Source organism: Narcine bancroftii, chromosome 7, assembly GCF_036971445.1.
Source record: "Narcine bancroftii isolate sNarBan1 chromosome 7, sNarBan1.hap1, whole genome shotgun sequence".
Classification (NCBI taxonomy): Eukaryota; Metazoa; Chordata; class Chondrichthyes; order Torpediniformes; family Narcinidae; genus Narcine; species Narcine bancroftii.
In genome coordinates, this window is record NC_091475.1 from 12,897,543 (window position 1) to 12,913,864 (window position 16,322).

Here is a 16,322-nt window from a genome sequence, read left to right on the forward strand (position 1 = left end):
TCAGTACTTTCAGTGGAAATCTTGCTTTCTAATCAATCAAAGCCCAATGTATCCATCTGATTGAACCTTATCACGGTGATTGAAGAGAAATCCAATCATACTGAGCGAGCTGGGACTGTTGCCAGGTGCAAATCTTCAGGCCTCTTTACTGATTAACAAGAGGGCAGCTCAGGATGGATGATTTGGAGGTGGGATTTTTCCCAGGTCCTAGTGGTCCTGTTTCTAGCGCCAGATTAACTCTTTTTTTCCAGCACAGCATTTGGCCTCACTGTTTGGTTTTGACCTTGAGACAGCTTATGTCAGATGAACCACTGTGAGCTTTTGCATTTATATTCCTTCTGCAGAAGGTGGTGGAGGTGGGAAAAGAATGGGGAGGGATAGAGGATAGAGGAAAAGCGATCACAAAGGAATTTTCTTGAGAAACCTCCAAGTTGAGTCAGTGGTGAAGACGGCGGATGCAATGCCGGCATTCATTTCTGGAAGAATACCATACAAGAGCAGGGATGTAATGTTGAGACGCGAGAGGACACTGGTGAGCCCTCACTTGGAGCACTGTGTACAGATTAGGGCACCTTATTTAAGGAAGGATGAGCTGACGTTGGAGAGGGTTCGGAGAAGATTTATTTGAATGATACCAGGGTTAGCAGATGAGGAAAGGTTTGTCGGCCCTTGGACTGCACACATTGGAGAAGAATGAAGGGGACCTCATTGAGACGTTTCAAATGCTGAAAGTCCTGGACAGAGTAGGTGTGGCAACGTTGTTTCCCATGGTAGGGGTGTCTAGGGCAAGAGGGCGCAACTTCAGGATGAAACTTATAATTAGATGCAGAAAAATGTCTTTAGTCAGAGGGCCGTGAGTCTGTGGAACTTGTTGCCACAGGAGGCTGTGGAAGCAGGTCGTTGGGTGTATTTAAGCCAGAGATTGACAGGCATTTGATTCGGCAGGGCACCAAGGGTTACGGGGCAAAGGCTGGGAAGTCAGAGTGAGTGGGAGTATGAATCAGCTCATGATAGAATGGCAGAGCAGTCTTGATGGGCCGACTTCTGCTCCTACGTCTTGTGATCTTGTGACAAGCAGGCATCAGTAGACTCTGGGTAAGCTTAGTGAGCAACATCAAGTCCTGCCATTGTTCCTAGTGTTGCATTCAGCCATTTCATATTATTAGACTCAACAAAATGTGATATCAGATGTTCAGCATTCACTTTACAAACCACTGTCATTTCAAATCATTATTCTGCATCAACACCTCCCCAAAGGGTGGTCTTGGGTACTAAGGTAACACAGCTAGTAGAACTGTCACCTTACAGCATCACTGACCCAGGTTCCGACCCGTCTGAAGGTACTGCCTACATCTGGTTTGGGCATTCTCCCTGTGAACACTTGGGCCTCCTCCAGGCCCTGTAATTTTCGCTCTCTGTCCCAGTCATGTGCTGGGCAAGAGGTTAATTTGCTGCTGTAATTTTTTCCTGCTGTGTACGTGAATGGTAAAACTGAGAAGAAGTTGATAGGCAGAATAAAGAGTGTGATTAATGTCGCATTAGCATCAGTGGGTGGTCGATGGTCAGCAGAGATGGGGGGGGGGGGTCAAAGGGCCTGTTTTTCTGCTGTTTCTCTCTCCGTCTATTTTGGCACCATTTCTCCCTTCCACCTATCACATCCTTCTTGTTCTTTCTGCCTTCCCCAAACCCCAGCCTGTCCTTCTGCATTTTTAAAATTGTTTTCATCTCTAAATTTTAATGGTAAAATCCTTAATCTGAATACTTAAAGTGGTATGTGAGTATATGCTTTAAATCCTGAGGCCTGTAATGTATCTGGATGGATTTCATGTACCCAGTTTTGTTTTTGGAAGCACAACATGTTTCCATGTAACATAGAACACTACAGCACAGTACAGGCCCTTCAGCCCTCAATGTTGTGCTGACTTATATATTCGTATCAAAAAAATGTTTACTGCCCATCCCTAACATCCAGGCCACATAAGACATCAATTCAGAGTTAGCAGGTCTTTCATGCAGATCTGGAAACGCACGCAGACGGAACTGGGAAAAGGCCCACAGATTTATCTTCCAGGTGAACCAGATGGATCTTTATGTCTTGACAATAAATTGGCAGTTTTATTGTAACCATTGTCTTAATTCTGCATCTTTATCCAGTTGTACCAGCTGTCACGAAGGAATTTGAACTCCGTTTTTATAGTCTCCACCGTTGGAGATGAATGACATAACTACAGCTGCCATTGTCCATTGGAAATGGATAATTGGTGAATTTAACTCAGTCTCCTGCATTGTGCTGTATCCATGGAAATTCATACCAGTATTGTAATGTTGTGTCACTTTTAATTTTTCATTTACGAAAACAAATAGAATCTTTGTAGATACACATTAATGACTGAGTCCAGATGGTTTAACAAGCTGAACCAGTACTTGTAATAGAAGGAGCTCCATGACTGATCATTCCTTGTGAAGAAGGATGAATTGATGGATTTATTTAAACAGGATCTGGATAAATAATCTGGAATAATGAGACTGAGCCAAATTTTCTTTGCAATTCCTGTAAAAGCACTGAGATTGTAGAAAGAAGCACATGGTTATATTTAATGCTAGCATAAAGGAAATGGCTAACACGAAGCAAGTGTCTGTACAAAGGAAGCACATGTTTCTTGATGCCTGTGTATTTCAATTGGCCAAAATGTTTAAGGGCACAGTGTGTGAGAGCAGTATCGTGTGAAATTGGTGAGCATTGTTTCATTTTACCCTGGGTCATGATCTCATTGCTCAGGGGTGCAAACCTTCTCTGTTCAGGCCACATTGGCCTAATGTTTTCTCTTTTATGTTTCAACCCCTTTCTGTAGCCCCAGATGGCCCACCCATCGACGTTGTCCTTGAATCTCTGTCTTCTCAGGTTATCAAAGTGACATGGAAGGTAATTGAACAATTTCTTTATTCTTTCATAAAAACAGTCAAGTCAAAGAGCAATTTACTTGCTTCTGATACAGTTTGGAATCAGAGCTCCTCTGTTCATTATGTACGGCAATTTGTATAGGTTTATTTTTGTTTTCCCATACCTGAAAACATGCTGTAAAAGAAAAATTTAAAAAATAAGCCTCCACAGTTCTGGTGCATTTGCGATAATTAGCTTTCCCGGCCTTACAATTCGTAATGCAGAATAATCACGTCAGCTGAATCTATTCCCACCCTATTTGCAGAATTTCAACCAGCAGATCAGGCACCATCTTTGGAAAGAGACAATGTTAACATGGTGGGTCTGACATCCTCCCCCAGACCTGAAACGTTAACTGTTTCCCTTTCTACGGGTACTGCCTGGCCTGCTAAGTATTTCCAGTATCAGCAGTTCTGATGAATTTCGGTATCTCTTTGAAAGTCTAGTAGATCACCAGGTGCGAGAGGAATAAAAGTTTACATTTTTTCCAGGGCAAGACACGCTTTCTTTTCATTCTTTCATGTGGGTGTGACATGGAAGCATTTATTGGCAGCACAGTTAATGTAGCGGTTAGCCAGCAATCTGGGTTCAAATCTGGCGCTGTCTGTAAGGAGTTTGTACGCTCTCCCCATGTGTGCATGGGCTTCCTCCAGATGCTCCGATTTCCTTCCAGCCTTCAAAAGCATACGGGATTGTCGGTTGATTAGTGTATATGGGTGGCATGGACTCATGGGCCAGAAGGACCTATTACTGCCTCAATTTAAATTAAAATGGCCCTTTAGAAGGTGGTGGTGATGAACCACCACCGAGAAGCACTACGGTCCTAATAGTAATGGTGGTAAAAACACAGACGTTCTAGAGGAACTTTGAGGATACTCAGGGCCAAAACATTGATAATATATCTTTACCTCCTATGGATGCTGCAAGGCCGGCTGAGTTCCTCCAGCATTTCTGTACTTTGACTACAATCACAGTGTCTGTAGACATTTGTATTTTACTGATGGTAATGGTCCTTCCACAATGCCCTTAAAGAGAAAGATCCACGTGTTGCAACCAACAATGACGAAGGAACAGCAATTTATTTCCAAAATGGCATTGTGGACGTAACTTTCAGAAGAGGAAGTACTTCTCTGCGCCACTGCCCATGTTTTCAGGTGCTAGAGGACCTGGATTCTGTTTACTAACGAGAATTTGAGGCCCAGGATACAATTTACACAGCCAATTCTTCTGAATCGATGGAGCCCAGTGGCTCCTTTTTATCACTGCCATCTATTAAACCAAGTAGTTAATTTGAATCATTATATGCTGATACATTTCACAAGTCATTTCCTTTCAACAAGGCTTCCAGTGCGGTAAGACCAGGTAAGATCCTTTAATTAAATTGGGAGTAGATAATGGAGTCAGCTGGGGCAGTGGAATGCTCTGATTGCGGGATGTAGGAACTCTGGCACAGTACAATTGTCCCTGATAACTACACCTGCAAAAGGTGTGTCCACCTGCAGCTTCTGACAAACCGAGTTAGGGAACTGGAGCTGATGAACTTTGAAACATTCAGGTGGCATTAATAGACAGGAACTTAAGGGAGACAGCCACCCCCAAAGATCAGGAGGCAGGTAGCTGGGTGACAGTCAGGAGAGGGAAGGGGAATAGACAGAGAGAGCAAAGCCCACCTGTAGCCATTCTTATCAACAATAGGTATTCCGTTTTGGATACTGTTGCTGGGGATGACCTCCCAGGAACAAGTTGTAGTGGTCACGTCTGTGGCACCAGCTCAGAAAAAAAGGAGAGGAAAGAGGAGAGCAGTAGTGATAGGGAATTTGATAAGAGGTTCAGTAGGAGAGATTGAGCATTCCCGGGTGATCTGTTGCTTCCCCGGAGCCAGGCACAGCGATATCTCGGATCGCGTTCTCGGTATTCCCAGAAAGGAGGTTGAACAGCCAGATGTTGCGGACGATGTATGGACCAATGATGTGGGTAGGAAGGACGAGGAGGTCCTGCAAAGTGAGTTTAGGGAGTTAGAAGCAAAGTTGAAGAACAGGACCTCCAGGGTCGTGATGTCAGGAGTTCTTCCCATGCCACATGCTAGTGAGGCTGGAAATAGGAAGTTAAATATGTGCCTAAAGAGATAGTGCAGGAGGGAGGGCTTCATATTTATGGACTATTGGACTCTCTTCCAGGGAAGATAGGACCTGTTCCGATGGGACAGTTTGCACCTGAACTGGAAGGGGGATAACATCCTTGCGGTAGTGCTGCTCCTGGGGGTTTAAACTAGATTTGCAGGTTGGTGTGAGCCAGAGTGTTGGAGCTGATAGTGAGGTGAAGGAGGATAAAGGTCATGTGAGGACTGAATGTATAGACAGAAGTCAAAGGTTTGCATGTGATAGAAATGTTTTCAGATGTATTTATTTCAATGCAAAGAGTATTGTCAGAAAGGCAGATGAGATTAGGGCATGGATTGGCACTTGGGACTATGACATTATTGCTATTAGTGAGAGTTGGTTGCAGGAGGGGCAGGACTGGCAGCTCAGTGTTCTGGGGTTCTGTTGTTTTACATGTGATAGAGATGGAAGGTTGAAGGGGGGAGGAGTGGTGTTGCTAGTCAGGAAAACTATCACGTAGACAGGACAGCCAAGAGGGCTCGTCTACAGAGGCCATATGGGTGGAGCTGAGGAACGGGAAAGGTGTGACCACACTGATAGGGTTGTATTATAGACCGTCCAATAGTCAGAGAGAGTTGGAGAGCAAATCTGTAGAGAGATAACAGACCAATGGAAGAAACAGAAAGTTGGGATAGGAGGAGATTTTAACTTTCCACATATTGGCTGGGACTCCCATACTGGAAAAGAGCTGGATGGCTTGGAGTTTGTCAATGTGTTCAGGAAAGTTTTCTCAATATATATAGAGGTACCACAAAAGACGGTGCAATACTTGATCTTCTATTAGAGAACTAGAAACGTCAGGTGACAGAAGAATGTGTAGGCGAATATTTTGGGTCCAGTGACCATAATGTCATTAGTCTTAAGTTAATTATTGTTAAGAAAAGATCTGGTCCTCGAGTTAAGATTCTAAATTGGAGAAAGGCCCATTTTGTGGAAATAGGAAAGGATTTAGGAAGAGTGGACTGGGATAAGTTGTTTTCTGGCAAGGATTTGTTCAGTAAATGGGAAGCTTTCAGACACAAAATTTTGAGTGCAGAGTTTGTCTGTTCCTGTCAAGATTAAAAAGGTAAAGTTTAACAGGCAGAGGAAACCTGTTGTTCAAGGGATACTAGCGACCTGGTTAAGAAGAAAAGAGAGGTGTATAGCAGGTATAGGCAACAAGGAGCAAATGATGTACTAGAAACTAAAGAAAATGTAAGAAAAGAAGGAAATTAGAAAGGCAAAAAGAAGACATAAGGTGGCTTTGGCAGATAAGGTGAAGGTAAACCCAAAGGGTTTCTACAAGTATGTTAAGAGTAAAAGGATAGTAAGGGACAAAATTGGTCTCCTAGAGAGTCAGAGTGGTCATCTATGTATGGAACCTCATGTAATGGGGGAGATCTTAAACAGTATTTTTTGCATCAGGAAACTGGCAGAGTGTATATGAAAGGAAAGGAAACAAACAGTAGTGGCATGGAACATATAGAGATTAAAGAGGAGGAAGAGCTTGCTGCCTTACAATGAATAAAAGTAAATAAATCCCCTGGGTCTGACATGATATTCTCTCAGACCTTGAGGAAAACTAGTGTAGAAACTGCAGGGGCCCTGGCAGAAATATTTAAAATGTCTTAGCCATGGGTGTGAGCTGCCAAGGATTGGAGGGTAGATCATGCTGTTCTGTTGTTTAAAAAGGGTTCCAAAAGTAAACCATCAAATTACAGGCTGGTAAGCCTGACATAAATTATTGGAGGGTTTTCTGAGAGATTGAGTATTTGGACAGCCAAGGGCTGATTAAAGATAGTCAGCATGGCTTTGTGCGTGGTAGGTCGTGTTTAACAAAACACTTTTTCGAGGAGATTACCAAGAAAGTAGATGAAGGAAAGGCTGTGAATATTGCCTATGTGGACTTCAGTGAGGCCATTGACAAGGTCCCTCATGGGAGGTTTGTTCAGACACTAGATATCCATGGAGAGGTCGTAATCTGGATTCGAAATTGGTTGAATGAGAGAAGTGGATGATTGCTTTGCAGACTGGGAGCCTGAGATTAGTGGTGTACCTCAGAGATCAGTGCTGGGACCATTGTTGTTTGTTGTCTATATCAATGATCTGGATGATAATGTGGTAAATTGGATTAGCAAGTTTGCTGACGACACTAAGATTGAAGGTGTTGTGGACAGCGAGGAAGGCATTAAAAGCTTGCAGACAAACCAAGGTAGGACATAAACATTGAATGGTAGGGCACTGAGTAGTGTGTTGGAACAAAGGGATCTGGGAATACAGATATATAATTCTCTGAAAGTGGCATCACAGGTGTGCAGGGTTGTAAAGAAAGCTTTTGGCATCTTGGCCTTCATAAATCAAAGTAGTGAGTTCATGGGTTTGGATGTTATGGTAAGATTGTTTAAGACATTAGTGAAGTGAAATTTAGAGGGTTGTGTGCAATTCTGGTTGCCAAACTACAGTAAGGATATCAGTAATATTTACTAGGATGTTGCCAGGTCTTCAAGAGTTGAGTTACAGGTAAAGATAAAAGAGTTTGGGACTTTATTCCTTAGAGCGTCGAAAAATGAGGGGTGGATTTGATAGAGGTTTACAAAATTATGAGAGGTATAAACAAAGTAAATGGGAGTTGCCTCATACGAGAGGACATGGCTTTTGGGTGAAAGGAGGAAAGGTTTAGGGGGGAACATCTTCACTCAGCAAGTGGTGGGAGTGTAAAATGAGCTGCCATCTGATGTGATAAATTGGTTGGGAGTGGTCTGGAGGGTTATGGACTGGATGTAGATCAGTGGGACATGCAGAATGATATTTTGGCACAGTCTAGAAGGGCTGAATGGCCTTTTTCTCTGTGCTGTTTTTCTGTGCTTTTCTTGTCCTCACCTAACACCCCATCAACCTTCATGTCCAACATTTTCTCTTCTGCCATTACCGCCTCCTACTACATGATCCCTCCAACAGACATATATTCACCTCTTCTCCCCTCCCTGCCTTCCACAGGGACTGAACCTTCCATGAATCCCTCGTCCATTTTTCTCTCTTCCCACCAATCATTCCCTTGGTACTTTGGTAGTGACCATAGGAGATGCTCCACTTACGCCCACCCCTCCTCCCTCACCATAATTTGGGGATCCAAACAGTCCTTGCAAGTGAAGTGACACTTCACTTGTGAATCTCCCGAGGTCATCTATGGCGTCAGGTGCTCCTCTACATTGGAGAGACTGAGCCTGGACTGGGAGATCACTTTGTTGAGCACCTCGGCTCTTTTCTGCTGCAGTAGTGTGGATCTCCCAGTTGCCACTTATTTCAATTCCCCATCCCATTTCTTTGCTGACATGTCTGTCCATGGTCTCATGCACTGCCAGACTGAGACCACCTGCACATTTGAGGAATGACACCTCATCTTATAACCGGATGGCATTAACGTCGGCCTCTCTGGTTTCCGTTACAACCCCCCCCCACCCCATCTTCTTCCCCTTTACTCCAGTTCATTCTCTCTCTCTCTCTCTCTCTCTCTCTCTCTCTCTCTCTCTCTCTCTCTCACTCTCTCCCCCTCTCTCCCCGTCCTCACCTTCCCTTTTCTCTGTCTTCTTCAACAGAGCCAAAATCAATTCTCATCTTTCCTCTTATCATATCAAATTAACACCTTTTATCTGTTGGTCTGCACTTCTCCCCCCTCCAATTCTTACCCCTCCAATTCTTCCCCCTTCAATTCTTCCCCCTCCAACTCTTCCCCCTTTCTCTAATTCAAGCACCTGTCTGCTTTTTACTTATACGTTGAAGAAGGGCTCAGGCCCAAAACATCGGTAATAAATCTCGTGTAGACGCTGCAAGATTGGCTGAATTCCTCCAACATTCCTGTGTGTTTTTACTGCAATTGCTTTCCATAGATGGGCGCAAGGAGATTTATTTAGACTAGTAGTATCCATTGTTGTTCAGGTTCATTGGTCTCTGAGATAGTGGGTTGAGTAATCCCTCTAGAACTGTGGTTCTCAACCTTTGTCTTTCCACTCACATCCCACTTTTAATATTCCCTATGCCATAGGTGCTCTGTAATTAGTAAGGGATTGCTTAAGGTGGGATGTGGGTGGAAAGACAAAAGTTTTCAACCTGTCTTAATTGTACCTAATTGTTTCATTTTGTTCACGGTTTCCTAACTCCAAAGGAAATGGACCAATGACAATTTTTAATCAAGCAAGATATTTCAATAACAATTGGGTCTGGAGCAGTGATTCTCCGCCTTCCCTTCCCACTCACATCCCACCTTAAGCAATCCCTTACTGATCACAGAGAACCGATGGCATAGGGATTATTTAAATAGGATGTGAGTGGAAAGAACCACTGCTCTAGAACCTCCAGCCCAAGTCTTTGGATTGATGCTACATTGAGGCACTGAAGCATTTTTGTAGGTACAATCATTTGAAAGGGATGTGAAAGGTGTCTCATTTTCTCTCTCAGTTTTATATAAAAGAACACAAATAGTTCTAAACAGCATTTATACTTCAACCAATACCTCTAGCAACAGATTATCCAGTCATTATATGTTGCAGTTTGTGTGAGCATGATGTTTGCTAATTCTTTGAGACATTTTCGGCAACAATAACCATTGTAAATTAATCAAAAAGCAAAGAACTGCAGATGCTGATACCTGTGCAAGAAATAATCACCAGCTCAGCCATGCAAGTTACTCGATTGGACATAAAGAGCTCTGGGACCACAAATAAAATACTTTTTCACCTCGCTTAGAAGTGCTTCCTAATGACACTGGGGGCTTCCTTGAAATAAACACTGAACTTGACAATTGGGAATAGGTTTCAAAAGTGGCTTGCAACCACATTATTATAAGTTCCCAGATGTTTGCCGCTAAGAGAAACATGATTTATCCTACCTCCCCCTCACACCGCTCCCCCCTCCTCACCATATGGGAATGGGAGGTTAATGTGTTCCAGTGAGAACAAAGTTATTTATGAAGAATCTGTATGGAGATTGGCTGAAACCCAGGTTTTACCTTGGGAAATACTGTACATTTCAGCTTCAGGCAAATAGTTTGATTTAAATTGATGTCTTTACCTGTTGCACACTCTTCCATTTCTTTTTGTTCATCCTTTACCCTTCGTTCTTTCTCTTGCACAATTAATACATCAAATTATATATTCTTAACACCCCCTGAAATTCAAATGTTTCGTCTTTATTTATCCGTGCCAAATAACCAGAATTGATGTGTGTGGTTGGGTGTGAATGCTTTTTCATGTATAAGCTGTAACTGTGGTAAACACAGATATTATATGTGGGCTGGGTGCATGCGTGCCCATATACTCGGCACATCTAAGGGAAGGTTGGCAGGCTATTTCAATGCCCTCCTTTCTGTGATGTGCCCATGACTCAGTTTTTTAATAATTCATGGTTGGGGTCAGGGCTGGACCAGCAAGGCCTTCTCTAATTTCCTTTGAGAAGATGGAGATGAACTACCTTCATGAATCACTGTACTCCTTCTCCTGAATACTCTTGGAAAGGGAGTTCCAGCATTTAAATCCAGTGATGCTAAAGGATAGCAACTTATTGCCAAGTCAGAATATTAGAAGCTTTAGAATTAGCCAGGGCAAGTATCTGCTGTACGTTCTGAAAATGACACACACCATGGCCACAATTTGCTGGTGGCTTTTCTGTACATTTAGGGGATGGTTAATATTTTCAACCAATGACAAGATTAGAAAGTAGGAAAGGAGGAGACCACTTGGCACCTCTATCCAGATCATGACTGATCTGCCCCAGGCGTAATTTTCTCTTCTGTACCAGCTCCTTATAACCCCCTATTCCCTGGTCTTTCTGTTTTATTTTTATACATCCCTAATGATGTAGTGTCTGCATGGTGGAAAATTCCAGAGTTTCACACCCTCTGTGAGAAGTCCTGATGCATCTCAGTTTTATAGTAAATGGCTGTTCCAAATCTTGTAAATCATTCTGTCTTGTTTGAAATTCTCCCACTGATGGAAACATCTCAAAAACTAAACTTTCAATCCTCCTGAGGATCTTGAATCATGCAATTGGCCATTCTCCTGAACTCCAAGGAATATCGATCTAATTTCTTTGGTCACATATGAATGGACAACCCTCCAATCTCAGGATTAGGGCGCCATACTTAGTGTAGTAGTTAGAACAACACTGCTGCAGCACCAGCAATCAGGATCTGGGTTCGAATCCCGCACTGCCTGTAAGGAGTTTGTACGTTCTCCCCGCGTTGGCGTGGGTTTTCCCTGGTGGTGGGGGGGAGGCTCCGGTTTCCTCCCACCATTCGAAGTGAACAGGGGGTTGTAGGTTAATTGGGCGGCACGGGCTCGAAGGTCAAAATGGCCTGTTATTGTGATGTATGTCTAAATAAAAATAATTGATCTGATATGATTGACCTGATTTGCTTGTGACCTCCAACCTGTTCCCCCCACCCCCCACCCCCCCCGCCAGTTTTCAACACAAACAGTGAAGGTGAAAATGACCCTTGAACCCTTGAAGGTACAAGATTATCATGACCAGGGCCCTTCTCCTGACCATTGAGGGCATCCAAGGGCATGTTGATATTATGAAAACTATGGCTTATATCCATCTTGTTTTACTAACATACTCTTTATATTACATTATATTACAATTTTTTTAAAAATTTGGACATGGAGCACAATAGTAGGCCCATGACCCCCTGTCTCCCAAATATTCCAATTAACCAACAACCCCCATACATTTTGAAAGATGGGAGGATACCCAAGCATCCAGAAGAAACCCATAGACATGGGGAGAACATACAAACTCCTTATGTTGAAAGTATTATTATTTCTGCTGAATTATGTCACGTTTAGAGCATTTATTCAATAAACCCAAGTCACTAAAACACATGGCACCAGCCTTTATCTCCTTGCACTTTGAGGGACATTTTTGCCAAATTCTGTGGCCCTTCTTACATGGGAATAGCAATAATTCTTTGGAAAATACATCGCTGGGTTTGAAACAACCTGAAATTTTAAGAGGCACTGTGGAGATTCAAGTATTACATGGAAGCAATGTCAAATGCCCTTCATAATGACAGAAGGGAAACAATTCCAATGTTTGTTCTAAGAGCCACAGCTTCATCCCATCACTGACCATTAAGCACCCATAGGTACCAATCCCATTTACAAGCACCTAGCTCATGCTCTTCGATACCTTGGCAATACATCTGCAAAGCTGATGCAGAAATTTGCAACGTTGCTGTAAGTAATGAGCAGCAAACATCATGCCCCTGATCCCGGTCTTCCAACTCAGGAGAGAACCTGAAGAAATCCATCAGAGCAGGGAGTGGAACTCTGATAACCCAAGATTTGGCAACTTGGCAATGCTTGACTAACAGATTTTTCAGACTTATTGGATATCATGCCAACTAATACCCCAAAACACTTCCACTTCACTTTCTTTTTAACATTCCATAGCAGCATAATAAATCTTCAAAGAGCCATGGAACACCATCGCGCAGAAACAGGCCCTTCAACCCATTTAGTCTGTGCTGAACAATTATTCTATCTAGTCCCATTGACCAGCACCCAGACCATAGCTGTTCATACCCCTTTGCTCCTAATTTATCTTAAATGTGGAATTGAGCACGCATTCACCACTTCCGCTGGTTCCACACTCCCACCACACTCTCTGCATGAAGAATTTCCTCCTTCCTTTGAGTTTAAAGGGATTGAGAAAGAGATAAACATTTTAGACTCCATCTTGACCACAAATCTGGCATGAAATCACTCCTGTGCAAATAGAGCCAGGCTGCTTTGAAGCAAACATTCCTTGTGCAAAAGAAGAATCGACTAGAGGAGGGAGGTACATGATTTGTATACAAGGTGAGACTAGAACTAGGAGGACATTGCTTCAAGCTTTGGGGGGGGGGGTAGATTTAAGATGGAAAAGAGGAGGAATGGCTTTTCCCAGAGACTGGTGAATCTGTGGAACACTCTTCCCAAGGAAACCAGAAGCTACCTCATTAAATATATTTAAGGCACGGATAGATAGATTTTTGCATCGGAAGAGGTACTGTCATGGGGAAAAGGCAGGTAGATGGAGCTGAGTCCACGGCCAGATCAGCCATGATCTTATTGAATGGTGGAGCAGAGTCAACAGGCTTCCTGCTCCTTCCTCTTGTGATCTCATAATTCTCTACGCTCTCTCTCTCTCCCTCCTTTTTTGTACCACTTGCACAGGCTCCAAAGAAACACTTACAAAATGGATTGATCCGTGGCTACCAGATTGGTTATCGGGAGTACAGCACAGGTGGGAACTACCAGTTCAACATCATCAGCATGGAGACTACTGGTGACAGTGAGCTTTACACCCTGGACAATCTGAAGAAGTTCACCCAGTATGGAGTGGTTGTGCAGGCCTGCAACCGAGCAGGCACTGGGCCATCCTCACAGGAGATCATTGCCACTACGCTGGAAGACGGTAGGTCAACAACAATAGCCTGCACTTATGTCGTGAAAGAACATATTCCAAGGAAGGCAGCGCTGAGTCACATGGGAGGTTTCATCAGAGCTGGTTGGTTTGATGGTCTTCAAAGGGGTAAGAGAGGTGAAGAAGTTCAGGGAGAGGATTCAAGATGAGCCATTCTTCATGTCTGATGACAAGGTGATGGAACAAGGTGCTGGAACTCAGAAATATCCGGGAGAAGGTTACTGACAGAGAGAGGTGAGGCAACAGAGGATTTGAAAAACAAGGGTATAAACATATAAGCAGTGGTGCAGCTTGAAGAGCTACTGCCCACAATACCAACCACCATGTTTAATTCTCACCCCTGATGCTCTCTGTGTGGAATTTGCACGTTCTTCCTGTGACTGTGTGGGTTTCCTCCAGATCTGGTTTCCACCACATCTGAGCCATTTGGGTCAGGAGGAACATAGCCACTATAAATTGTCCATAGTGAGCAGAAGAGTGCTGGTGATGGGGAGTGAAGTTGATGGAGAATAACATGGGTGAAGTTTGGTTGATGGTAGGGAAAAGAACCCATTTTTGTGTTGTATACCAGCCATTCTCAATGGGAGCCATACAGTACCCTTGGGGGGGGCGGGGTGGGCACAGCATATTTAAGAGGGGCCAGGGACTGAGCGCATAAACTTTGAACAGAGACCTAAGGGAACCATAGCCAAAAAAAGGTTGAGAATAGCTGTTGTCCATGTCCATGTTACTGGGCAGCATGGTTGGTATAACGGTTAGCGCCACGCCTTTACAGTACCAGCGATTGGGACCGGACCAGGATTTGAATCCCGCACTGTCTGTAAGGAGTTTGTATGTTGTCCCTGTGTCTGGGTGGGTTTTGTCCGGAGGCTCCGGTTCAAAAATGTTCTGGGGATGTAGGTTAAGTGGGTGTAGGTTAATGGAATGTAAATTGGGCGGCATGGGCCTGTGGGCTGAAATGACCTGTTATCGTGATGTATGTCTAATTTTTTTAAAAATTGCCATCAGAAATAGAAATCAGAGCAGTCTGGTTTAAACTTGACTCCAGACCTGCCAATTCCTGAAATGGCCCTGCTAACTACTGGGTTGAGGGTGAAGTTGGGGAGATGATGAATGCCATTATTGCAAGTGGCATCTGCATCCCGTCAATGAATAAAATAAAACACCTGAGAAATCCCAGGAAATTAAGTCTTACGTTTTCTTTAGTTTTAAGAAAGAGTCTCGGCCTGAAATGCTCATTGTCCATTTCCACCCATGGACCCGTTGAGCCCATCTCGACGTTTGCTCAAGATTCCCGCATCTGTCGTTCTTGTGTTTTGGTCATTGGGTAAGGTCTGGTGAGGAGTTTGCCTGACATCAGGTTCCTGAAACCTAATTCGGCGTGTTGCCATGAAAGGAGATTACCAGGTGTGTAGGGAAAAAATTCAATGATGAGGCCAGAACCTCCATTGAGAAATGCAACACCTCCTCCAACCTTTGTGATTCTCTGGCCCATGACCACTCAAACTAGAGAAAGAGCATTCAGGATAGTGTTAAGATCCTAATGGTCATGCATCAGGAGCACACAGAGGCCAGTAAGCAATTCAAGGATTGGACCATCTTACAGACAGACCAACCTGCTTAGCCAATCGTCTATCACCTTCTCTATCTGCGGAGAAGTTTATTGTTCTAAAATCGGGCCAACTCAGAACCCACAAAACCAAAATGTGTCTCTCTCAGTCCTGGGAAGAGAGGATTTAAAAGATTAACTACTTTTTTAGGAGCTAGAAGTCTGCAGAAGTAAAGCAGTGTTCCACATTTATGGGAAAGGATAAATTAACAGCAAAGATGGTGAATTCAACATACGAAGGAAGATCTTAAAGAGCTTATAAGAAGGAAGTGAGGAAAGTTGAAGGGTCCGTGAAATGTTCCAGAGGAGGGTGGGAGAGGGGAAGGCAGCAGAAATACGATTGTTCCTGAATCTGTATGACATCCCTAGTTAAGATGTTTCAGCCTTCTAGGGTGACCTCTGCTGGTGAGGCACTGGAATAGACTACCACTGAAAACATACTACTTCTGATTGAAAACTGAGTCATAAAGTAATGGGAAAGCATGGAAGATTTACAGGTGCATAATGGATTTACAGTATATGTAATCTAGAAGCACAAATTACAAATACACAGTGGCAAGAAAATTATTTACTGTACTGGTACTCACAGTCTATCCCTAACTAGCTCTGAACTAAGGAGATGATTAAGGAAAATTTAGACTACATCAAGTAAGGACATTTGTGAACACAATCAGTTTTAGCAACAGTCTGGAAATGTTATGGACTCCATATTTTTTACTACAGATTTCTTATCTGCCCTGATAGGATTTGTAGTTATGAGCCTGGATCAACGGCCCAGGATTTTAGACACTCATTCACTAATTTAATCACCATGCTACCAAGTGCAGAGAGTAAATCTAGAATAAAGTGATATGATCACAAGATAGAGGAGCAGAAGTAGGCCAATTGGCCTATCGAGTCCGCTCCGCCATTCTAATCATCAGCTGATCCATCCTCCCACTCAGCCCCACTCCCTGCTTTCCCCCCATAACCCTTGATGCCCTGACTAGTCAAATACCTGTCAATCTCTGCCTTAAATACACCCCACAATGACCTTGCATCCACCGCCTATGGCAACAAGTTTCACAGAAGCATGACCCTCTAGCTAAAGATATTTCTCTGCGTCTGTGTTTTAAATGGATGCCCTTTTTGTCCTGAAATTGTGCCCTCTTGTCCTAGAATCCCCTATGAT

General features: G+C 43.4%; 1 protein-coding gene across 1 annotated transcript in view; it reads left to right on the forward strand.

The window, feature by feature from the left end:
• LOC138739957 (cell adhesion molecule DSCAM) overlaps positions 1 to 16,322 on the forward strand; it is a 454,986-nt gene that overhangs the window by 332,020 nt on the left and 106,644 nt on the right. Inside the window, exons 16-17 of the mRNA XM_069892422.1 lie at positions 2,853 to 2,923; positions 13,293 to 13,533. Of these exons, the coding sequence (XP_069748523.1) occupies positions 2,853 to 2,923; positions 13,293 to 13,533 (312 nt within the window). The remainder of the gene's footprint in view (positions 1 to 2,852; positions 2,924 to 13,292; positions 13,534 to 16,322) is intronic.